At 39.1% G+C, this 26,098-nt stretch overlaps 1 protein-coding gene across 5 annotated transcripts in view; it reads left to right on the top strand.

Annotated features, from left to right (window-relative positions):
• The window catches only part of ASTN1 (astrotactin 1), an 88,099-nt gene that overhangs the window by 22,609 nt on the left and 39,392 nt on the right, over positions 1–26,098 (top strand). For all 5 annotated transcript variants that reach the window (XR_005557335.1, XM_039348691.1, XM_039348699.1 and 2 more), the window contains exons 4-8: positions 2,920–3,086; positions 4,492–4,686; positions 6,133–6,260; positions 13,176–13,280; positions 14,775–14,963. Coding sequence is in view for 4 of the 5 variants with exons in the window: in XM_039348691.1 (XP_039204625.1) it covers positions 2,920–3,086; positions 4,492–4,686; positions 6,133–6,260; positions 13,176–13,280; positions 14,775–14,963 (784 nt within the window). In the remaining variant the exon portion in view is untranslated. The remainder of the gene's footprint in view (positions 1–2,919; positions 3,087–4,491; positions 4,687–6,132; positions 6,261–13,175; positions 13,281–14,774; positions 14,964–26,098) is intronic.

The following is a 26,098-nucleotide window of genomic DNA, read 5'->3' as shown; positions in this document are numbered from 1 at the left end:
GACAAAAGCTAAAATTTTCACAGGATATTTCTTTTCTCCTGAGAAATAGCATATGGGAAGGAAAGAAATGTAATAAATACATATTGCAGCTTTCCCCAACCTGCTTTCCTTCAGATGCATTGGGCTACAAATCCCAAAACAGAAAGAGGTTGGGATATTGTAGTATGGTGGGACTTGGAAAGAATGCAGAAAATTGCCCTTCTTGGAATTTTCTGCTGATGACTTACAATATTGTTTGACCTGAGTTAACACTAAATCAATATGGAAGGATATTAATTCAGGTTTTAATTTGTTAGACTATGCTCAAGGCAGTTTGTTTGTTTAAACAAGTGTATATACAAACATACTTGTACAAATGCAAATATATTTATAAGCAAACATGCATACACACACAGTACTCATTTCTTTTTGCCCCATAAAAATAACCCTGACTGCCCCCAAGCCCCCCAGTCTGTTTCCAAGTCTAAGGACTGGCCTGAATTTGCATCACTTGAGTCCTAATTCTACATCATAACCACTAGATTAGACTGGCTGTCAAATTGAAAAGGTAACCAAAGGGAGTTGAAAGGGAAGAAGAATCCAGCTATCTTTTCTGTAAGAAAGTAATTTCATAAGCACTGAATTATAAAAGTCCCTTTGGGTTTATGTGAAACAAATTGCGAAGGCAAGCCAAACAAGCATAATCTAACAACAGTACAAGGAGAGCTTGTCAAGTGCTGATGGAATTTTCCTAAAAGGGGTCCAGAAATGGTCTTTCTGAATTTTAGTGTGGAATAAATTGTGGTGGTATATGTTTCTCAATTTTGACAACTTTAAGATGTATGAACTTCAACTCCCAGAAATCCCCAGCCAGCATGAATAGAAGTTCACACATTTTAAAGCTGCCACTGTTAAGAAACATTGCTGTAAGGAATAAACTACCAGACAAAACAAAGCCACCAATCTCTCCCAGCAAGTTCACCCCTGTAATATTGTTGCAACTATAGTATAGTTAACACATGAATTTGTGTCTGGCACACAGGGGGAAGCTGAGACAACATCACATTAAGGTGCGGATTTTATACTTTTACCTGTACAAGCTGAGTTTGCAATTCACTTGCAAATTCTCCTGCCAAAGACCTATATCACTTAATAGAGAGTCATGCAAAAGCATTCCTATAAAAAGATTATTTTTGTTTCTGTAGTTTTCTAAGCCCTTGTCTAAGGCATGAGTTGCAAAGAAATCAATTCATCAGTAGAAAACACACATATACTCAGGTCTGTTTTGTCCACCCCTAACTTTGAAGCACATCCTGTCAGCCAGATGGGAAGTCACTCTGATGAGGATAGGTGCAGGGCAGGATTCCTAGACTCCTCATTTGCTTGTTTGCCATCATCCCAAACATCTGGGTCTTCTCATTGACTGCTGGCATTATGCAAACATTTAGAATTCTCCTGTGCGTAGCCATTCCAGCTGGCACGGATGGAGGAGGAGCAACATGGGGCAGAATGAGAGTCTAGTGAGCCTACAGGGGACCGTTTGTTCTGGAAATTGCAGAATTAATGTCATCAAGCAACCTGTGTCTTGTTGTGTGAGCTTCATCACCAGGACCACGAGGGGAAAAACATTTCAGATGGAAATCCTCTGTTTAATCCACATGTGCCAAAGCAGAAGAAAGGGGAGGGGGAAAAAAAGCCTGCAGCTCTTCCTACTTTATCCTACAAAATGTCCCACTTGAAAGCAAAACCTTATTGATGGTATTATCAGTCAGCTTTATAGTCCTTTAATTCACTTCAGTTGGACTTGTTTATGGGTTCGGCAATTTCAAAACTTAAAAAAGTTGAAAAAGTAGTTCCTAGTTAATGGGAGCCTCTGGATCTCATTTATTTCATTTATTTGAAAGCAGAGTGTGGTTGTTTTCTAAGGTAGCCTGAGGCAGCACCTAGTTCATAGTTCTCTGCATAGTTCCTCTTGAACATGACTGGAGGGAATACAGTGCTGGCTCTGACTGTTAGTCATCCTGGTTGGTGTTGATCTGTATTTGAGGTTATATACTTTTGTACTGGAAGATGCTGCCCTGAGCCTTTTAACAAATAGAAATTAGGTACAAGAAAACCTCGATATAACCTGAACATTTTTAGCACCCATATAGTATGAGAAAGAGATTAGACTGTGGGAGAGAAGAGCACAGTCCTGACCCATTAAATATAGAAGTCCTTTCTCCTTTCTGCCCTTGCTCGCTGAAAGTGAAACAGAAAAACAAGTCTCTAGGCCAGGGGTGTCAAACTGCCGGCCCATGGGCCAAACGCGTCACATGGAAGCCGCGCCCAGCCCATTGCCGGCAATGGCAAAATCGGCCCGATACATTGTGCGACATCACGTGACGTCACGAGTTTGACATGCCTGCTCTAGGCCAAAGAAAATGCAGCATCCAGATTTAAAATTAAAGTCAGGAACAATACTGTCTTTAATAAAGAAAATATAAAGAAAAGATTAAGGTGAAAAATACAGTAATAAGACAGGAGGGAGAGAGAACATGCACAAGATACTCAGTTGTCTCATATGTGAAAAAACAATGGTTGCAGAAACTGTAAAAATGAAAATGAAGAAATTTTGCAACAGGAAGGAACTACAACACAGATTGTAAGATCAAAGTGTGAATGATACTGTAGAATTATTTAGCAGAAATTGATTAGAAAACTTGCAGGAAGCTACCACAAATCTCAGTGCTAATGATAAGATGAAACAATACCACTAATTCAGTTTTTCTCCTCACTGTATGAACGGAATATGTGGAACAAGCAATATTGTACAATTATAACGTGTGATGTTTCTGTTGGGTGTAATGAACCCTCTTGTGACTGTGCAGTGCAAAACAATCACTCTGCATAAAATCTATGCTCACCTGGTTCGTGATGCTATTTTTCCTCCTCTGCTAGTGTCCCCCCGGCCTCAGCCCCATGAAAGACGGCACAGGCTGCTACGATCGCCACATAGGAGTGGACTGTTCAGATGGGTTCAATGGTGGTTGCGAGCAACTCTGTCTACAACATATGATGCCATTACCAGAAGACCCTTCCTTGTACAATATACTTATGTTTTGTGGGTGAGTTTCACAAGTTTCTAGTATCCTCTAGGGTTGGACCTTACTCCAAACCATATACAGACAGGCAGATAGGATACTCAAGCTCATTTCAAAATAATGAATTCCTGACTGTTCCATATAATAATAATTTTAATATTCAAAGTTGTTGGTAGAAAAAAGTTAGGGTGGCAGCTGTGATAGTGCAATTAAAGTTGTGGGTTTCAGGTATAGCTTTAATTACACTGTTGTGACTTCCATCTTGACATTTTTTCCATTCCCTATGGATGCCTGTTACTATTTAAACAATGTCTAACTATTGCTTTTTGTTATGTAATATGGTATCTAAATAACAAGGGTTCCTTCCTGAAGAAACCTGCCAAATGTAGCCCATACCAATGAATATATGACAATGGTTGTCTTTAAACTGTTTTATACATTTCATATTCACTCTCTTGAGTGCAGCAATAATTATATATAGCAAGGTACATGTGTTTGTAATACTTGTGTATGAACCCTTTCATCCTTTTTTCCTGGAAAACTAACAATTCACAGCATTTAGATTCAATTTCTTGAAGGCCATGAGAGTATGAATGTAGCACCTTTCTGTAACCATGTACAATAATTTTGTTGGTTCTCAAGCTCACACAGCTATCTCTGCAGCTGCTGTATGATCCTAAGATACAGCTGTTTTAAAGAGTTGCACACAGGTGCTCTAATTATAGCTTTACATGTTCTGAAATATCTTTTTGGAATGAAAACTAAAGTACTGCATACCACTAATATTTAACATCTTTTGTTGAATCCTATGATAGTATATTTTGTTGCAGTGAAAGAAACGCTTATTTACCTGACAATTTTAGTGACAGGATTCTAGATAACAGATTAAAGAATTGTCTTTAGCAACCAGAGGTTGAGACATTGCATGGTCATGAAAAAATAGGAAACCTGTTGCCTCCAATTGTTGCTGAGTTATAGTTCTCATTCTAGATTTAGTCATTTCTTCAGTAGACATTTCTATAATTAGCGATTAAGGAGATTTTGCTCATCTCACTCAACTGTTGTTTTGTTATTCACCTATTTTGTTCTGATTATTTTTCAATTCTTTCTTCATTTGAATTCCACATATCAATGTCAGTATGGTTCTTTTTGTCCCCATGTAAATTGGTAGGGCATTTTATGAAATACTCCAGCATTAGGCATTACTTGGCACAAAAGTCATGCATGGAAAAGTTTTGCTGAAGTTCAGAAATATGAAACACCACAGAATTAGACCTAAACCATTAGTCTTACACAATGTTACAGATTTATAAGAGAGGAGCCGTGTTTTTCATCTATGTGACCATATTTGCTATACGTTCTTCCTTGAACACAAAAGATACTTCTCTTTAGAAATCTTGTAAATAGTTTTTCTTGTATTCCTTGGCAGATGCATTGAAGATTATAAGCTAGGTATGGACGGCCGATCTTGTCAGTTAATTTCGGAGTCCTGTCCAGGGGGTGCTGACTGCGAAGAAAGCCGAGAGCTGCCCATGAATCAAACTCTCTTTGGGGAAATGTTCTATGGTTACAACAATCAAACTCGTGAGTTGGCACCTGGGCAGGTGCTGAAGGGGACATTCAGGTGATGATTATATTAGGGGAAAAAGCTTGCTGTTCTGCGGGATTCCAAGTCCTGTTATTTGTATTATCTGTACTGGGTTATCCACAGTGCTTTTACATCATACCCTAAGCATCATACCCTAAGCCAGTGTTTCCCAAACTTGACAATTTTAAGGCTGTGGAATTCTGGGAGTTGAAGTCCTCATGCCTTAAAATTGTCAAGTTTGGGAAACACTGCCCTAAGCAAAACAAAGCTCTGCACAAAGCAAATTGCAAATTAAATTTTCCCAGGTTTCCTCATTTGCCTGTAGTAAGACTTGGGATTTGACCCAAGTGAATTTCTTTCAGGGACGGATGACTTCTGTTGAAGGACCTTTCTCTAGCACTACTCACCCAATTCCTGAAGATATTAGTATTCATGCAGAGCCCTCTACAGTTATGCTGTCCACTAAGAGAACATATTATCCATGAAACAATTCCATGTTTTAAAAGACTATGTCTTGGACAGGTGTGTAATAAAGGAGTTTTAATTGGATTAGAAGAAATACTCCTTGAAGTCTCTTTTATATTTACTCATGCAATTCCATTACCTTTTGATTTTTCTATTGAAAAACACTAGTTGTCTTTTTATCACAAATTTATCATAATAAATTTGGTAGATGACCAAGTTCTGGAGAAACAAGAGTTCTGATTTAATGATGTTTCTTACAGGTGATTGGCACATCCTCATTTACCTATTAAGTCAAAAATTAAGACATGTGAAGGGCCCTTTTTTCTCTTTGTGTGTGAAGTTTCCTAATGGAGCAAAAGAAATTTCAATACGCCTTACTCTTTTCTTTCTTTCTTTCTTTCTTTCTTTCTTTCTTTCTTTCTTTCTTTCTTTCCTTCTTTCTTTGAAGAAAAGCTCTGCACATGCTGGTTCTGCATTCACACAGTTCTTCAATCCTTCAATTTGTAAGAGCTGGAGGACAAAAATGGAGCCCAAAGAAAGGCTCCACTGGCAGCATTTCAGTTAATGGTCATGAGGAATACTTTGATATTGATGACACTGTATGTAGACCTAAAATGCAGGATTTTAAAATAATTTTTAACAATTTTGAAGAACACACTTTCAAAAAAGGAAAAAAAATAAAAGGAACAATTGTAATAAAATATTTTCATGATACTCTTTATTTCCACTTACTTTGATACATTGATTATAGATTTTAATGAGATCTGTGAGCCTGCATATTTCAACATCTAGAGATGGATGAAATATTCAATCTGTTGTCATAATTTCATCTGGTTTCAAATTGCACTGAAAAGTCTGCTTTTCACAAATATATTTTGAAGAAAAAGTTCAGAACCTTGAAAGCCTTTGAAGGTGTTTATAGTATTGTATAATTTGTACAAGGAATTTAGTTTAGGAAACAGCTATACATAGATTTGCTAGGATTTTGCTTTGAACTTCTCATTTGGCACTTTTCAGGATGAATAACTTTGCTCGTGGCTTGGAGCAACAGCTGCCAGATGGACTAATGTTGGCCACTGTTCCACTAGAGAATCAGTGCCAAGAGGAGCTATCTGAACCTACTCCTGATCCAGATTTTCTAACTGGTAAGTGATCCCTTTTAGAGGTCATTTCTACTAGTTTTTGCATTAGTCTTGGGTCAGTCCTCAAACTGCTATCATGCTATCATCGTTTTGGAATTGAGTCAAGGTATTTCTGTTTTAGTTACAGTTTATCTGAAGCTATTGGTTTACCATCATTAACATTTTTCCTTAAATTCCTAGGTTCTTTGGGTAGGAGGCAAGGGGGTAATCAAAATGTGCATTGTGAGATAAATCATTTAATTTACATATGTGTAAAGATGAAAGGCCAGGATTTGTGCTGACAACAATAGTGGGTTGGTGCTTTGTGAGAGAGCAGATATGGAGTTGAATTGTTTGTGGTATAAAATTTCCCAGATGTCACTTTCTGAATCCTGTCATTTGTTCAACCTTAAATTTTTGCCATATGGATATCACATGACTAACTGGAAAAAATGCAAATATTTTATGGTCAGTCAGTTTAGTATAGATCAAAAACGTCAAACAAATTTTATAAAAAATAAGAACAAGAGATACATTATTTTGGTGTTAATGTTTTTTCTTTTAAAATTGGCTTGAGATTCTCCACATTGCCATAGAACAATAATTACTGTGTTGCCAGCTTGTGCAGTTATAGGTCAGATACTAAAAAAGATGGACACTAGGTAAATATGCCAGGATGCTTACAATTAAGAAACATTTATTCAAATGGACTCCATAACAATAGCATCTGAGATTCTCAGAGCAGTGTGGTAAATGTGGACTGTGACAATGTAGATGGACATGACTCCCAAAGGGGTTGCTTTTGTTAGGCAAGGTTTATAGCTCGTCAACCTCTCTTTCCGTCCACTCCCAAGTTGCTTAGTTCAGGTGTAAGAAAAGGAAAGTTACATGATATTAGTGACAATTAAGTGTCTAGTGTCTATTGGGTGCCAGCTATGACAAAAGAGGAAAATAATAATATAATTGAAAAATTTGTTATTTCAACTTGCAAGAGCAAATAGGAAGACATATCTTACCAACTCATCCTTCTTGATAGTGCTCATTTAAAAAATCTGGGACAATCACAGAACATAGAGAGTTGGTAGGTACTTTTCAGACTTTCTTTTCCAGTTCTTTGCCCACAGTAGGAATCTTCGGATCAATAACAATCAAACCTTTGCTTGAAAACATCCAGTGATGGATTAATACGACTTCAGGAGGCAAGTTGTTCCATTGTTTGATAGCTCTCATGGTCAGGAAATTCTTCCTTATTTTGAGTTTGGATTTCTCTCTGTAAAGTTCCCACCAATTTGGCTTTGTCTTATCTGCAGGCTTGTGGAGTATAAATCCAAAGTCATTGAAGTATTAGAAGACGTCTATTTTGTCTCCCCTTGGCTTTCTCTTCTTTAGGCTGAACATGCCCAATTCTTTAACTGTTTTTTGTAAGATTTTTTCTCTCTAAAAAGTTTATTGTCTTGGTTGCTCTTTGCACCTCAGCATCCTTTTTGTATTGCAGTGACCAAAACTGGACAGGTGTTTGGACAAGTATTCCAAGTGTGATATAACGGTCACTGCATATAGTGGAAATATCATTTCCCTTGATTTCAACATTATACTTTTCATGCAGACTAAGACATCTCTGTGCTAACTCATACTTAATTTATGGCCTACAAAGTTCCTGCCCAGAAATACTACTGTTAAACTAGGTACCACCTATCTTGTATTGCCCAAAATGCAAAATCTGATACTTTTCATCACTGAACAGTATTTTGTAGGGAAGGGCCTAATGTCCAAGATCCCTTTGAACATTGAGCCTGTCTTCTGAGGTATTAGCAATCCCTCCCAGAATTGTGTTGTCTGAAGATTTGATGAATCTCTCTTTATCTTCTCATCTAAGTCAACTATAAAAACTTTGTGGAGGTCTGGATCCAGGACAAAACCCAGAGGTAGCCACTGTCTAATTATGTAGACATAGATCCATTAAGAACCATTTATTTCCTTTGTTACTCCTGCACATGTTGTTCTGAGATTTCTATCTGCATCCACATCCCATGGCATCAACTAAAATTGCAATTTTTCCATGGCAGCACATATTAAATTGCTCTTTAAAATGTAATTAGTAGAAAAATTAACACTATAGGGTAATGTCTTGTGACTGATCTTATAGCCAGAATTACAGTGAGGCATTAGAAGAAGGAGATTTAGTATATTAAGACGGAGAAAGTAAGAAAAATCTTTTCAAGCTCTTTTTAATTACTGAAAAAGTACCGATAGACATTTCTTTGGTGTGATTAGAATTTCCCTTCTTCTCTATCCAAACCTCCAAGACAAAAAGGCCACTATTTCCTGAAGCCTTCTTTCATGTACTTGCCTCCTTCATACCTGTCTTTGGATTTTTTGCTCTCTGAACTATTGTGCCTGGGAAACTGGACGCCATCATTTATTATGCAGCAAATGATTGCTTTCCTTGGCTCAGATAGAAGATGGGTAAAAGTCTAAGAAGTGAGTATAACCTCAAAGAATCTGTAGAAAGTTAACCAAGAACAATTGCATGGGAGATGATTTAGATGTCATTGGAATGTAGTCAAAGTTATGTATGATTCATGGAAAGAGAACTACAATTTGTTTTTGATCAGAATATGATAAATATTTTGATACAAGAATGTTGACTTCAGATCAAATGTATTTTGTCCAGACAAAAAGAAAAAAGAAGTTGAAACCAGATTCTGACTTAGAATTCATCTTAGAACTCGATTTGCATGACATATACTTGATTGTAAACTGCATTGAAATATTTTAATGTGTGTTTTTAATAAGTACATATAGTAATAGTGGTATTATAGTCCAGAATAAATGTAAGTTCAAACAACTCAAGTACAATTCACAGTATGTGTTAATTGAAGCATAATATAGTGTGCTTCAATTAACAAATTTGTGGAAATACCATGAATCAGAAGGCATATTTTAACAAATGTGGTAGATGTAAAAAAAAAAAAAAACCCACTTAGTAGTACCATCCATAGAATTTTAGAAATTACATTTGAAATGAAATCACAATTTTAATAGGTATAATTTCAGAATATATTGACAAGAAATATAATTTACTGAGATACTTGCTTATGGATGTAAGAATTAACTTGTCCAACATTGAAAGAAAAATACAACACTAATGATATCTGATTAGGAATTTAAACTTGGAGCACACACAGCAGCGACAAAACTAATGGCATATATCCACAACAGAACTTTAACCAAATTCAAGCAAGAATGCTTTCCATTTTCAGTACACAATATATCATGCCACAAGGCTAATACAAGCATTGTGTGGGTTCTAAGGAGGTCTACATGTTTATAAATACTTCAGATCAGTCAAAGTATAAAAAAGAGGGATGTTAGAAATGAAATACCTATTTTTCCAAGCAGCTCCTTTTTTCGTTTTAACATTTAAAAATATATATTTAAAATTGCTATAAACTTTTTTCTTCTTATATTTAAGGTTTAATTTATCTAATAAATTTATTTATCCAAACTTTGTAGTATTAACAATTTTTCATTTGTATTGCATAAATACCTCTGAACTTTATTTTATAATGTATTGTTCATATCTTAATGATGCAATAAAACAATTACTTGGGAGAGAAAAAAAATCTGGATATGACATAGCTTTATGGTGAAGGCACAAAACTTAGCAATTAAGAGATGATTTCAGGATACTTGTCATTTAAAAAAAAAATTGATAATGCTGATTGGAATGCCAGTGTCTTTCCAGGGTAGCTTAATTAAAAATGCAATTCCACCTAGAATTTATATCTTAGAAAAACATGTTCTAGGGTTTGAAGAACCTGAGAAGTGCAAAGGTATTGCCGAAGCATTACAGGGATTCTTTTACATCTGGGATCTATAATTGCAAAACTTACGTCAATATCTTCTAATATTTACTTAATAAGTTCCATGGCTTTCTTGTAATCCATATTTATAAGAAAATCAGGCCTGCTTCACACCCCACCGGATCCCTCCTCCCCACCTATTCCTGTGTCACCAATTATACATTTACCTTTGGAAGATGTCTGGAGCTCATAATGGGAAGGAGAGCAGGCCTCAGCATCCCTAGGCTGTGGGGAAGCAGGCACTATTTTTGGTTCACTGATGGGACGGGGAGGAGGGTGTAGGACCCAATGGGATGAGAAGTGGACCCAAGGCTGTTGGGACTGGGGGGGGGGAGAAAATAGGCCCATGGCCTTTTTGAGGAACTGGTGGGGCAGGATGGGGGAGAAATAGGGGGAGATAAGAGACAGTGTTGCAGCAACCCTGCAGTCAATTGAAAGGGCAAATCCATCTGAATTTTGTCCCTGTGACCACAGGGGTGCTACAATGACTATAACTTTCAAACTGGATCATGAGTAGGAAAGTCCATTGTAAGTTGAGGACTACAGGTAGGTAGGTAGGTATGTAGGTAGGTAGGTAGGTAGGTAGGTAGGTAGGTAGATAGATAGATAGATAGATAGATAGATAGATAGATAGATAGATAGATAGATAGATAATTGCTAAACTCTTGTTTTGATATTAATCAGCATACTCTCTAATCTAAAACGTGCCCTGGAGACCTCTCTAGGTGTAGAGAATGTGAGTCTCAGAAGGTATGACTATATTTTTTCTAATAAAATTTGATTCTAGGGGGCAATTTCCCACCATAAAGAAGCATCGATAATCTAATGACTATAAGTAAAATGCCTAGAGGTGCTGAGGAATTGGGCAGCCTCTGAATAGAATAAATAAATAAACAGGCATGTGTATGAATATGGGTAGGACCTCATGTCTGCAGAAAGTAATATGCAACAGCTTTGAATTTCAATAGAAATAATAATAAGAGCATTTCATAGAATCAAGGCTGAGGATTCTAGCTGCAGAACAAGAGTGCTTTCATTTGTCCTTACTTTAAATTAGTTTGATGACTGCATTAAAATTTTATTTTATTCATTGTCCATTCTTGTTTATGGCAACCATATACTTTTGTTTAATAAATAAATAAATAGTTTTAAAATACTTTGTAATGAGGATTAAAAACTTACACATTGCACTTATTAAAGGGACTTTAATTTTTAATGGTCTGCTGGATAGCTGTAACTAGGGTCTCTTAATTTTGACTTAATAGCTTCGTTGGCTGGGGGACTTAGTATTTTCCAATCATAGCCACTGTCGTCTTCTCCATTGAGGAGCAAGGAAATTGGATTAGGGAAGAGGAAACAAAGTGTTTCTTTGTTCTCTGAATCTTGCTTGGAGGCCTTGCAGTGAGCGAGCACCTTAAGAAAACATATCTGATGGAACTAAACTGAGGAATTCAGGCTGATAATCAAAACCTCCTGGGAGAACTTGAACTACTAAAGTAAAGTTAGCTAGGAAGGTATGAGGATTTTTCATTTCTATTTGCTGCTGCTCACTCAGTTTTGGATAATGTTATATCTGCTCTGATTTTGGGTTGGGTTTGTAATCAGGCCTAATACCTCCAAGTCCACTTAGTTCTGGCCATTAAAAGGAGACACTTTGAAGAGAGGCTTTCCTGTTCTGTCCCATTCAGATGAGAGGCATTTCCCATTTTAAGAACAGATGGTAAAAGAAGACTCTTCCATTTGGGATAGATTCATACCCACATATCTTAGCATTCATGTGGATGGTGTGCAGGTAAAGGCAGGGCTTTTTTTCTCATAGAACACCCAGAATGGAGTTCCGGCACCTTTTTGGGATGAAACCTTGTAGGGTAGGCAAGGCAGGTTGTATGACATGTGTGAGTTCCGGTACCTTATTTTTTATTTTTTATTTTTTTAGAAAAAAAGCATTGGGTACAGATAATCCTCAACATACGACCACAATTGAACCCAAAAGTAATACAGTTGTTAAGTGAGGTTTGCCAAATTTTATGACTTTTCTTGCCACACTTGTTAAGTGAATCACTGCAGCTATTATGTTGGTAACACAGTTGTTAAGTGAATCAGGCTTCCCCATTGTCTTTGTGTCATGGTTCCAATAGATGAAACCATTTAAAAGAACTTCAAGGCAAAGATTTCTTCCCTAAAGAACATTTTATTCAGGAAACAAAAGTATTGGCACTTACATAGTTGAGCCCAAGACTGAAGTTTCCTCTCCCAAATATAAAGTAACAAGTTGTAATTCCCACCCCAGAAAGGCTGTCATAAAACACATTCACCAATTATTCCAAAAGGCGGGCTCTCCTTCCAACTTCTCAACCTGCCAAAACTTTATCTAACATTGACCCTGAGTTCACACACAGCTGCAATTGGTATGGTTAACTGAAAACGCTGGAGCATTCCCCTCATCCCCCCTTCTACATCTAAATATTTCAAACAGCAGAAAAAGCACAGTAAAAGCAAAAGGTAAAATGGTTGCAGTTTCTTAATTGTCACAACGTTGACACTTTGCTTGTCAGAAGATTGCAAAAGGTGATCACATGACCCTGGAACATTGCAACCATCATAAACACATGCCAGTTGCCAGGTGTCTGAATTTGGATCACATGATCATGGGGAGGCTGCAATGGCCATAAGTGTGAAAAATAGACAGAAGTCACTTTTTTCAGTCATTAAATGAATGGTTGTAAGTCAAGGGCTACCTGTATTGAAATCCCAGGGAGAGGTCTGACAGGCTGTAGGTGACAGGCACATGATGCACCACCTCTTCTTTGCCACATCCATAGGAAAAATAAATCACACAGATAATTTCTTCTGAATCTGCTTTACAAACTCAGGATAAGGTGATTTTACAAACAGATTTTTCATCTGCAACCTAAAATAGCTCAGCATGAGAAAAGTACTTTCCTTGTGATTCTGCTGAATGGGAAAAGCAGTTTGGATTCTACTGTATGTCAGATTTGGAATACCATTATGTTGCAAATATTTTATGCCGAACGTCTTTGCCTTTCGTATTTTGTCCATGTTTCTTCCACAGGGATGGTGAATTTTAGTGAAATTTCTGGATATCCTTTGCTACAACATTGGAAGGTTCGCTCTGTCATGTACCATGTTCGATTGAACCAAATGACTACCTCTCAATGTAAGTTACTTGGTGGGGTGGCTTTAGATTGGCCATAGTACCACAGCAGAAGTGGGCTGGGGGAGACCAGCCAAAGAGGCAGCCATTCTAACTTTGTGTTCATCCTGGACATCACTGTTTTCTTTAGTCAGTCATCAGCAATTTCATATGTAAGAGTTAGAAGAGTTAAATATGTCTGGTTGTATACCCAAAAGATCTGTTGAACCCTAATTCCAATGTTGGATGGCAATTTAGAGATTTGTAGTTGCAGATCTGGAGAATACTAATTTAACATATATTGATTCCTAGTTCCATTCTAAACGATTTTCACATTAAAAGGTGTACTACATTTTTATACTGTGTTCTACAATTTTATCCTAAAGTATGCATTTGCAACTAAAGTAAGCTTTTTTTTAACACAGCTTGCATTTCTTTCCATTAAAAACCATGCTGCACAATTCAAAGAATTATAAAAACAGAAAATTTGAGTACAGTGGAAGTCTGGAGAGTGCAAATGAGTTTGCTGAGAATGCAGACTAAATAAAATTTTAAGTGTCTTTATTCAGTCATATTTGCCTTCTTGAATATTTGGTGCTTGTTCACCCTCCTATACATCTTGAAACATGTAGATGACATAAAGCAAATTGGGTGTCTTCATCTTCTCTAGGAGCAGTTTGGAAAAGACCACAAACTGGGTGCCAAAATTTCACCTCATATATTGTCTGTTGAGCATGTAATGTTTTATCCTTTTAAGAAATATTTAAGCTTTTTCTTTTTCAAAATGATTGATGAAAAACATCAGGAAATAGACCAGCAGGTCAAGCAGGATGGCACTGTGGCAGATGTTGCTGTGTCTTCACACAGGGTTTTCAGTCTCAGAAGCTCAACTTTAAATAAAAATGTCTGCGCAAAGACAGTTTATCTGAATATTAAAAGAGGTACTTTAATAGAGAAAAATATTTATCTATTCCATTCATAATAGGGTGTTGTTGATATTTTCTTAGCAACTCTGTAAACAATGTTCCTTAGAAACATAGCATTATTCAATCAAAGATAGCAATTTAATTTTTGACGAGAACTGATACTGTAACAATTTTTGGTCAGCAATTCTTATTGTTTCCTCATCACCCTACAAACTTCATCACCCCACAAACTGCAAAAACAGTTGTGAACAACTAAGAGCCTGCTACTGAAATTAAACATTTTTATAGAGGCTAAAACAAGGGAGTTTACTTCTTTACACAGTGAATTCAGTCCTGAAACATTTGGAAATAGCCACTGACCTTGTTTAAATCACAGTTCCATTAAGTACATTTCACCTCATTTTTACATACAGACTATGCTTTAGGTACTAGAGCGAGCAAGGATTGTTAATCTGCTCATGAGTTTCCAGAAGCATCTAAAAGTAGTAGCAAAATGTCTGTCTGTTTGTCTGTCTGCCTGCCTGCCTGTCTACCTATTCTGCTTTTTCTCTCTCTCTTAAGTTCTTTTTTGCTGTACTTCTGTTCTCTGCAGCGTTTGGCAATGCCCTTCATTCTCTGGATGGAGCAACGTCTCGGGGAGATTTTGTGGCTCTGCTGGATCATTTTGGCAACCACTATATACAGGAAGCTGTCTATGGATTTGAGGAATCCTGCTCTATCTGGTATCCCAACAAGCAAGTCCAAAAACAGCTCTGGCTGGAATATGAAGATATTAGCAAAGGTAAACTTCATTTCTTCCTTCTCCTTATACTGAGACACAGTATGGTAGAGAAGGGCAAGTATCAGTAGTGTGGAGAGGTGATAGTAAAGATTCTGTTGTGGCCAGGAAAATTCTGCACTTGGAACTATTTTCAAAAGGTTGCTTCATCTGCATCATAAACTTTGATTGCATTTTAACAGCTCTCAGGGGTTATAAAGGGGATGAAAGGAAGGAGAACAATTGAAGGGCACAAAATATTGGGCAAAGAAGAAAATTGTGCTGCATTGGAAATCTGACTTGAACTTGGATGTCAGAGCAGATATGACTGTGACAAGGGATTCTTCCACCCTCAGAGATGTGCTGGTCTTTTTGCTAGAGTTGTATAAACTACAATTCCATGGCAGGGAAGTAGAGTTGTGATTGTCATCTGGAATACTCTGCAGGCAATCAAGGGCATTGTTGTTTAGGTAATTTGTGAGTTATTGTTTGTTCAAGATTGGGCTCCAGGGAAAAGTTAGGGCATTGCTTTTACTGGCCTCCATGTTGTACAATTCCTAACTGAGCTTCTTGACCGTGGCACTGGTTGGTACTGGAATCTCCTCCCTCTCTCTCTCTCTCTCTCTCTCTCTCTCTCTCTCTCTCTCTCTCTCTCTCTCTCTATATATATATATATATATATATATATATATATATACACAACACATACACATACACACACACACACACACACACACACACACACACACACACACACATATATATATATATATATATATATATATATATATATATATATATATATATATTTGTTCAATGATGCAATCTTTGATCTCCGGGAAGAGTATACTCCAGTTATTTATTGTTAAAACAACATTTAAAACAATAAAAACAGTTATATACAAGATTAAAACAACTTAGCTTTCGCTGGTCCTCTGCCAGCGTCCTCAGAGTGGGGCTTAGGGGGTGGGAAAGTTCTTTTTATCCCCTTGCTGATCCAATTGCCTACTCATTGCCCTCGTGACAGGGCCACTCTTCCTGATCGCCTGTAACTGCCCTCTCTTTTTTGCACTCTAACATTGTATTTTTCTGCTCTGTCATCCTTGTGCCGTCTCCCCCTCCCTGCGCTGTTATCACCAATACACTCCTCAATCCCTCCTCTCTACCCAATGCAAGGTGCCTCCTCCGATTCGGCACTACACGAGTCCTGTTGGGCTGCTGGTCTGCCTGCCGTTTTTGCATTCCATTGCCAGTTCCTATCTCATCTCCCTCCTCCAACTCCCCTCCTCTCCTAGCCTGCCGATTCATACACCCTTTGTTGTCCATTCCTGTCATCCTTCCCCCCCTTCCTTCAACCCTCCCACCTGTTGATTAACATATTGCTCCTGCCTTTCATCAACCATTCCTATTGATGTTCTCTTCCTCAATGTCTTTTCCTTCCTAATCCGCTGCTCTACCTGCTGTTCCTGTTTACCCTCCTCCACCACTGTCCATCTTCCCCTCTCCAATGTCCTCCCCGTAATCTGCTGACTTGCCTATTGTTCATCCATTTCTGTCCATCCTCTCTTTTCTAGCATTCCTCCTCCTCTGACCTGCTGTCAATTACATAATCTCTGCCCTGAGCTGACCAAGAATGCCACCAAGGTCCTTTTCCAGCACCTGGATGCTATGAAGATCTGGATCGGGAAAATAAGCTTTAACTCATCTCTAGCAACACTACTGCCTATTTTGAATCTATAGACCTTCCATTGTTATTTCTGGATGGGGTAACATTTCCTCAGAGCCTTTGTTCTGAGTCCCTGCTTGACAAATTGGTAGCTGTTAGGTCCAAGAGATAACACTGAAAAAAATGCTTTATTCATTTACTCCCAGTGGACCAAAACTTGCTAAACTAAAGCTATAAATCCTAACCCTAACCTACTAGGTATATCCTGAGGGATTCTAGGGCTACCCTGAACCTTGTCCTCCTTTCCCCATCCAGCTCAAGACTGTACAGACTTTTAATCTAGACCTCTTTCTGGGAAAGCTTTCTGCTCCTGCAGCTACATATTTCATCACGTCAGCAGCTGGAAAGTTGTTGCACAAAACTCATCTTGTGTGCCAGTTATATTTGTGCATAGATTGGGAGACTCTGTCATGTTCACTCTTGCCTGAATTACTTCCCAGCTGGACTACTGCCTCTGCAACAGCCTACCTCTATACATTCAGTCTAGTCTCTACCTATTATATTTTTGAGCAGTTGTGAAAACATAACTCTTCATCTGAGCATAGTTGAAGGTTCTGCTGCCTAGATGGTGATATATCAGGGGCCTCTTGTTGTGTTTATGTCAATACTTTTTTATGTTTTAACATTGGGTTCTTATTTGTAAACTATTCAGAATCCTGGGAAATGGAGCAGCATATAAGCTGAAATAGTAAATAAATATACTAACTAACAGACCCATGAACTTCTCAGCATTCAAGGGAACTACTCAAAAAATAACTTTGTGCTATAGAAACTTGGGCTAGTTTTGTAAGACTTGCAATTTTCCATTCACGAGACAAAATTTATATAGAGTTGAGATGGCAGAGATGTGTTGTTGCTTCTGTGAAAGGAAGTGTGCAGGACTAGTGATGGAGAGGCTGCTGTTCTCTAAAGCTTGATGTTATTTAAAAGCACTCTGTCTCAACATTCACCTGTAAATTGCTCATCATGTCCCTGTTGCTCTTTCACAAGGTAATGAGGGTGTTTTTTTAGCTAAGGACAAAGATTGGCAATTTATTCCCAATCAAAGACCGAACTTTCTGTAATTCTCTAGCCCACGGGTCGGCAACCCACGGCTCCGGAGCCACATGCGGCTCTTTGAGCCATCTCCTGCGGCTCCGGAGCCTCCTCCTCCCCCCTCCTCCCCCCTTCTTCCTCCTGCTGTCCCCCCAGGCTTCAGTCCCGGCTGGGGCGGCAGGAACATCACTTCCTGGGCCATTGAGCTGGCCACGTGTCTGCCCGTGCCAGGCGGAAATCCCGGCTGGGGCGGTGGCGGCGTCATCTCTCCCTGGGCTGTCCCCTGGCCACTGAGCCGGCTATGCATCTTTCCAGGCTGGGCCGGGCAGCAGTCCAGGCTGGGGCGGTGGCAGGAGGGCATTGCTTCCTGGGCCGTCCCCAGGCAGCTGAGCTGGCCACGCATCTCCTTGGTCCGGGCTGAGCAGCAGTCCCGGCTGGGGGAGCGGCGGCAGGGGCATCGCTTCCTGGGCTGTCCCCAGGTCGCCGAGCCGACCACGTGTCTGCCCGGGCCAGGTGGCAGTCCTGGCTGGGGCGGCGGCAGGGGCATTGCTTTCTGGGCCATCCCTGGGCCGCTGAGTCGGTACGCGTCTCCCCAGGCCGGACTGGGTGGCAGGGGGACATTGCTTCCTGTGCCGTCCCTGGGCCACTCACCCAGCCATATGTCTCCCTGGGCTGGGCAGGCTGCAGCAGGGGGGAATCACTTCCTGGTCCGTCCCCAGGCCATTCCCTAGGAGCCAAGCTCACCACGCATCTCCCCGGGCTGGTCCGTGGGGTCCCGGGCACCTCTCAGCGACTTTTACTGCCTCCTGCCTCCCTGCCCCTTTGGCGCCGTTTGCCTTTCTTTCTCTCTCTCTCTCTTCATCTGGAGGGGGGGGCAGAGGAAAGAGAGAAAGAGAGAGGGTGACTTGTTCGGGCAAAGAACCAGTGGGGGACAAGGCGAGCTAAATCAAAAGACACGGAATGTTCGTGCTAGCTTCTCCCGAATACTTGTTATCCCTGCCACAAACTCAGCTCATCCGTCCTCACTCTCTCTTCTCCTCTCCTCTCTCTGCGGACGAGGCTGCTTGCTTCAAATGGTTTGCTACCAAGGCCCGGGAGCCAGGCAGGCGGGTAAGTCTCGATCGCAGTATTTTGTTGCTGTTGTTTTGCGCACGCGTGGCGCTGGTTGGGAACAGAGCCAAGCAAGCTCTATGGTTGGAAGTCCCTGCAGCTTAGGAGCCAGGATTTCCCCCCTCTCAGTCCCAAATCCCAAGCAGGATTCACCACTTTGGGATTGGAAGTGAGCTGCGAGGAGATGGTCTGTCTCTTTTCCTCCCCTGCTCTCTTCCGCGCCGGCTACTGAGGCTCCCTGCCAGGTGCAGTCGGCTTGAAGCGGAGGAGGGGGAGGGGCCTTTCAAAGCGTGACATTGCAATGGATGAGACAGCCTTTCAGGAGGGTGCGGATGAACTGTAGCTCTCCAGATATTGCTAACATACAGCATTTGCTGTCCCTGCAGCAGAATTGATGCGAGGTGCTGGCATTTCTCTTTGTCAGAATGTGATGAATCTGCATTGCCCATCTCTAAAGGAGGAAGTTAAATGTTTTGGTAGGTGAACTGGTTCTGTTAGTAAAGGGGGGGAGGTGAAGAGAGGGAGAGAGGGAGGAAAGAGGGAGGAAAGAAAGAGAAAGAGGAAAGGAAGAAAGAGAAAGGGAGAGGAAAGAGAGAGGGAGAGGGGAGAGAAAGGAAAGAAAGAAAGAGGGAGAAAGAGAAAGGGAGATGAAAGAAAGGGAGAGGGGGAGAGAGAGAAAAGAGGAAGGGAGAGGGGGAGAGAGAGGAAAGAGAAAGAGGAAAGAAAGGAAAGAGGAAAGGGAGAAAGGAAAGAAAGAGAAAAGAAGAAAGAGAAAGGGAGATGAAAGAAAGGGAGAGGGGGAGAGAGAGGAAAGAAATAGAAAGAGGGAGAAAGGGAGGAAAGGGAGAAAGAGGAAAGAAAGGAAAGAGGAGAGAAAGGGAGAGGGGGAGAGAGGAAAGAAAGGAAAGAGGAAAGGGAGAAAGAGAGGAAAGGAAAGAAAAAGGAAAAAGAGAAAGGAAGAAAGAAAAGAAAGGGAGAAAGAGGAAGGAAAGAGGAAAGAAAGAAAGGGAGAGGGAGAGGAAAGAGGGAGGAAAGAGGGAGAAAGAAAGGAAAGAGAAAGGGAGAAGAAAGAGGAAAGAGAAAGGGAAGTAGAGGAAAGGTAGAGAGGAAAGGGAGGGGAAAGAGAAAGAGGGAGGGAGAGGAAAGAAAGGAAAGAGAAAAGAAAGAAAGCGAGAAAGAGAAAAGAGAAAGGGAGATGAAAGAAAGGGAGAGGGGAGAGAGGAAAGAAATAGAAAGAGGGAGAAAGAGGAAAGAAAGAAAGGGAAAGAAAAGAGAAAGGGGGAGGGGGAGAGAGGAAAGAGAGAGGAAAGGAAGGGAGAAAGAAAAGGAGATGAAAGAAGGTGAGGGAGAGGGGGAGAGGAAAGAAATAGAAAGGGAGACAGGAAAGAAAGGGAGAAAAGAAAAGAAGAAAGAAAAGAAAGGGAGGGGAGAGAGGAAAGAGGAAAGAAAGGGAGAAAGAGAAAGGGAGATGAAAGAAGGAGAGTAGGAGAGAAGAAAGAAATAGAAAGGGAGAAAGAGAGGAAAGAGGAAGAAAAGAGAAAGGGAGAGGAAAGAAGGGGAGGGAGAGGGAGAGGAAAGAAATAGAAAGGGGGAAAGAAGGAGAAAGGAAAAAAGGGAGAGAGGAAAGAAAGAAAAGAGGAAAGAAAGGGAGAAAGAGAGGAAGGAAAGAGAAAGGGAGAGGGAGAGGGAGAGGAAAGGGGAAGAAAGTAAATAGAAAGAGGAAACAGGGAGAAAGGAAAGAGAAAGGGAGAAGAAAGAGGAAAGAGAAAGGGAGGAGAGGAAAGAAAGGGAGAGAAGAAAGAGGGAGAGGAAAGAGAGAAAGGGGGGGGGAGCGCAAGTGCCTCTCTCTCTCTCTCTCTCTCTCTCTCTCTCTCTCTCTCTCTCTCTCACACACACACACACACACACACACACACAAAGGGGGAAGAAGACTAGCAGACCAAGGGCAGAAAGAGGGAGGGGGAGAGGAGAGAGAGAGAGAGATCCTTTTGACATCTAAAATGAAGATAAGACTGCATATATCCATATATATATGGATATATGCAGTCTTATCTTCATTTTAGATATCCAAAGGGTTTTGCGGCTCCCTGTGTTTTGTTTTCAGTGGGAAACGGGTCCAAGTGGCTCTTTGAGTATTTTGGGTTGCCTACCCCTGATCTAGCCTGAGGTTTTTCATGTATTTTTATTGCAATATACTACATAGCAAAATAATTCTAAATTGACTAACTTGGGAATAGCCTTGCTAAACAAATTCTGGCAAGGCTTACTATTGAATAGACATCAATAGGATTGCAATGTTGTTAGAATATCGAAACATTGTTCTTAAAAATGGAAAAACACGAGGCTTTGTGCAGTAATTAGAGATCAAGGATAGGCTACAGTATGTTGTTTTCAGACAGTTGTTCAATTTTCTTCTATTTGGGCATGACTTTGTGAGAACTTAGTTTACAGTGCTATACATGCAACAACACAAACATACATTATACGTACATGCATGCATGCATGCATGATTTTAAGTGATACAGTATTGGTTAATGGTAACACGTTTGCAATATCAAAGTTACCAGCTATTGTAACAATATGGTTCAAGAGGCAGACTTACCAATCAGAAAAATCATGACTCAAATCTCACCTAGTTCATTAATTTACCAGCTGTCCTTAGACTAAGCTAATCCTCAGCTCCCTCAACATCCCACCCCAAGTCGGTTATTTAATTATAATGATCTGTACATCAAAATGGGGCAAATGGTTATATGAAACAAGAGATGTGTGCTCAGATATACATTTAAATGGTATATATCTGTATCATGCGAGGATCACTTTTTTCACATGAACATCTTACTATGCGATTAGAGAAAATAAAACTCCAGGAGGGAGGGAGGGAGGGAGGGAGGGAGGGAGGGAGGGAGGGAGGGAGGAAGGAAGGAAGGAAGGAAGGAAGGAAGGAAGGAAGGAAGGAAGGAAGGAAGGAAGGAAGGAAAGACAGATTTGGGGGTAACTAACAGGAATCTGACGGGGTTATATAGGAACTCCAAAGCCTTTAGATAAGTTAACCAAGGACATGTTGGTCTGGAATTGAATCAGTCCCAAGGACAATTGGGTATCCATGGGGAGTCATATAACAGAGCATTATCCTTATGGAAATGGTCTGTGATAGGTTACTATAAAGAGCAAGAGATTTATGTGAATATAACATAGAAGCTAATAGGCAAAATTAACTAGGACGTTCTCATGCATAAGCCCTTCTAAAGCTTCTGTTCATATCTTGTGGAGGAGAATAATCCAAGGGTTGTGCTTATTATGCAAAATAGCAGCAAATATTAATTGTGAGAGTTCCTCACAGGTTAAAATCTTATTAAACCTATGAAGGATTTTGCTTTATTCTTGGAATTTCCTTTTAAAAATATTTTGAAGACTTGATAAATTGACTACTGGTTTATCTGAAGAGGAAAAAGAATAATTTTGCAATACACCATGGATTTGATGAATTATCCTTTTTATGCCCTTTATTTCTGTAATTACGGATGTCATAACACAAATCTATGAATGGTTTTACTGGCTATAACTAATAAAGTGGTAGCATTGCCAAGAAAGATTTAATGGTTATTTATGCTAACAAACTGAACATGAGGCAACAGACATTATAATGGCAAAATGCCATTTTAAATTTATTAGTGGACGCATCATTTATCTTAAGACTCAGGAAATATACTGCTGCTGGGCTCAGCTCAACCCTGCTATATCTTTATTTGATCTGCTGTAGTAGAACTACAGGGGGGTAACTAGGATTTTGAGATTGTCGTCAGTTCTCATATCTTTATTTTGGCCTTAAGAATGTGCTACTCACCAGAAAATCACAATGGTGTGAAATTGGTTGTCTCCTATTGCCAATCCCTATCATGTCTTTATTGTTTCTCTTACAAGCCACTGCAGTCAGCTGACATTAGCCCAAGAGAAGAAAGTCCGAGATGACAAAGGCTAACAGATTTTATATATCTTGAGGCTATTTTTGGACAGCATCAAAATGAAGGTGAAATGGCAGTTTAACATGGGTAGAAACAAGAAACTTGTTTCCCTCATAGATTGGGGGCTGTGTGTGTAGAACAGGACATGTTTTTGGTTGTGGTTTGGAGTACATGAAGAAAATCTGAGGTGGTTGGGGAAGGCAATTTTTCTCTAATTTTCTCTGGGACTCAGCAGTTTTGAGGACTACGCCTACTCATTCTTCAATAGCAAAATTGCACCATCTGTCTTTAGGTGAACTCTTCATTGCAGCATGATGGCCATATATTCCTACTCCTTTCTGGCCATTTATCAACTCGTTAATCTTCTGTATTAGAAGTGACAGACTTTGGGTTTGCAGGAGTTGCCCATTTTTATTTCTAGTCCTTAAGTTCATTAACAGTCAGATGGAAATGGTGGATGGATCATAGACATGTCCAGTTTAAAATCCCGAAGATCAGGAAGACAGTTTTTGCCAGTTTGGCACTTCTATTAAATTTGCTAAAAGTCAATCAGAAAATTGATTAGTTGCTGTCATTTGATATCCATATATTGGGTACCTTTTTCCTCTGCATTCAGGGATTATTTCATAAAAACTATAGAGCTAGGAATTGCTATTTAAGCCATCAAGTCCAAAGCCCAACTTGACACCAGAATCTAGATTAAAGCATCCAGGCTTCCTGCTTCTCAATTAAAGGTCCTGTTCTGATTTAGAAACCAGCTGCTGAATGATTTGTCCACAGATCACACACAGTTTCCTGTATTGGGGATCAGTGTGGCAGAATGCTGGAGTGGGGTGACATAGATCATTGTCTGCAATCAAGCTTGTTTGAGCAAAACATGATCTTTTATCATCCAAAGCAGAAGTCTATTATGGAAGTAACAGAAACAGTATATATTATCATTATCTCTTTGTGGAAAGTCTGAAGTAACATATTCTTTTTTTTTTATTGAAAATTTTTGAAATTTTTACAAATAAAGAAAAAGGAAAAAAAACACAACCCAACCCACCCCAACCCTCCCACTCCATCCCCCCAACCTTCCCAGAGCTGAATATAGGCCTAATTAGAATTTCTACAAATCTTAAAAAAAAATAAAAATTTAAAAGTATAAACCATAGATAAATCAAAATACATTACATAAACAACCTATAAAATAATTAACAATAATATATAAGTGAAAAAACATAAATATTAAAAGAAAGAAAAAACTTAAAAGGAAAAAGAATAAAAAAGAAAAGAAAGAAGAAAAGAGATATAAAAAGATAAAATAAAAATGGGAAATGTAGGGAAAGAGAAAAAAGAAGAAAAAAGAAAGAAAAAGATACAATCTATAAAATATTAAAATTTATATATAAGTTATTGAAAAACTAAGTAATATTTTTTATATCCAACTTATGTTGTATAAAATCTATCCATTTTTCCCATACCGCAAAAAACTTCTCTTGCGATTGATCCTTTAAGAAAGCCAAAATCTTTGCCATTTCCTCCAGATAAGAAACTTTAAAAAACTACTCTTGCAAGGTAGGCACAGATTCCTTCTTCCAATATTGCCCTACTAACAACCTTGCGGCTGTAATTAAATTTAGCATCAGTATAACCTCCTTAGTATCACAATCAGTAACGATACCTAACAAAAACAATTGTGGAGTAAATTTTACCCTCCTTCTAAAAATTCTTTGAATATTCCACCATATCTTAATCCAAAAAGCTTTTATATTTTTACATAACCAGCAAATATGATAATAAGTAGCATCCAAACAATCACATCTCCAACATTTAGGCTGTAAGTCAGGATACATACGAGACATTTTTTGTGGATCAAGGTACCATCTATAAAACATTTTGTAAAAATTCTCCCTTAAGTTCTGGGCTTGTGTAAATTTAACATTCCTCACCCAGATGGTTTCCCAGGTATCTAGTAGAACTGGTTCACCAAAATTTTGTGCCCATTTAATCATACATTCTTTAATTAGTTCTGGTTCTGAGTCCAGTTCTACTAGCACCCCATAAATTCTCTTAATGTGAGTTCGCCTTTGGTCTTTTAGTTGTTTAAAAAAAATTTCATCTTCTCTGAGCAGACCCACATTACGATCTATCTTCCATCTATCCACTATTTGTCTATACTGAAACTATGAATATATAATATTTTCATGTGCTAAATCTTCCAAGGATTTTAACTGCCAATTTTTACCATCCCACCTGAGTAATTGCGCATAAGAAACACTATCCATCTTAACTCCTCTCCTTATCCCCTCTATTGCATGCCAAGGTATAGCCCAAAATGGTATTTTAAGATCACTTCTATAATATTTCCTCCAAACCCGAAGTAAAGAAATCCTTATAATATGAGATTTACAAACCCGGTCAACTTTTTTATTAAAAATTAAATAGGCATGCCATCCAAAAAGTAAATCCCAACCCTCCAAGTGGAGTATTTCTACATTTGTTAAATTAACCCAGTCACTAATTAATGTTAAAACCACAGCATCATAATACAATTTCAGATTCGGTACCTTGAGTCCACCTCTCTCACGAATATCTTGCATAATTTTAAGCTTTACTCTTGGTTTTTTCCCTGCCCAGATAAATTTATTGATACCTTTCTGCCATTCATTTAAGTTAACCTCATTGAAGTAACATATTCTTGATAAATAGGTAAAGGGCCATTCTTGCCTTTTCTTGGCTTACCTACCTGATTTTGCTGCACTATTTCAACTTTATAAAATTGGCAGCGTTGCAAGGCTTTATATAGACTATTTTAGTGATTTAAATACGATTTTCCAGTTAATAATGATTTAGGATAAAATACATGTTATACAGGTAGTCCTCGATTTATGGCCATAATTAGGACCATGCTTTCTGTTTCTAAGCAAGGTGGTTGTTAACTGATTGTAACAATTTTACAACCTTTTTTTGCCACTGTTAAGTGAATCGCTGCAGTTGTTAAGTGAATCTTATGGTCATTAACTGAATCTGACTTCCCCTACCGACTTTGCTTACTAGAAACCAACTGAGAAGGTTGTATGTGGCACTCAGATGACCCCACGATGCTGCAACCATCAAAAATACACGCCGGTTGCCAAGTGCCCAAATTTTTGATTATGTGACTGTGGGGATGCTACGAGGGTTGTAAGTGTGAGGATGGTTGTAAGACACTTTTTAAGTGCCTTTGTATCTTTGAACGGTTGCTAAACAAATGGTTGTAAGTCAAAGACTAGTGGTACTTTGGCCATGTTTAACTAGCTCCTTCTATTGAACAGTCCTTTCCTTGGGGGAGGAGGGAT

This window comes from Crotalus tigris, unplaced genomic scaffold (genome assembly GCF_016545835.1).
Source record: "Crotalus tigris isolate CLP2741 ecotype Arizona unplaced genomic scaffold, ASM1654583v1 scf7180000017560.2302168, whole genome shotgun sequence".
NCBI classification, from domain to species: Eukaryota; Metazoa; Chordata; class Lepidosauria; order Squamata; family Viperidae; genus Crotalus; species Crotalus tigris.
The sequence above is the reverse complement of the archived record's forward strand: the minus strand, read 5'-3'. Positions and strand labels throughout refer to the sequence as shown.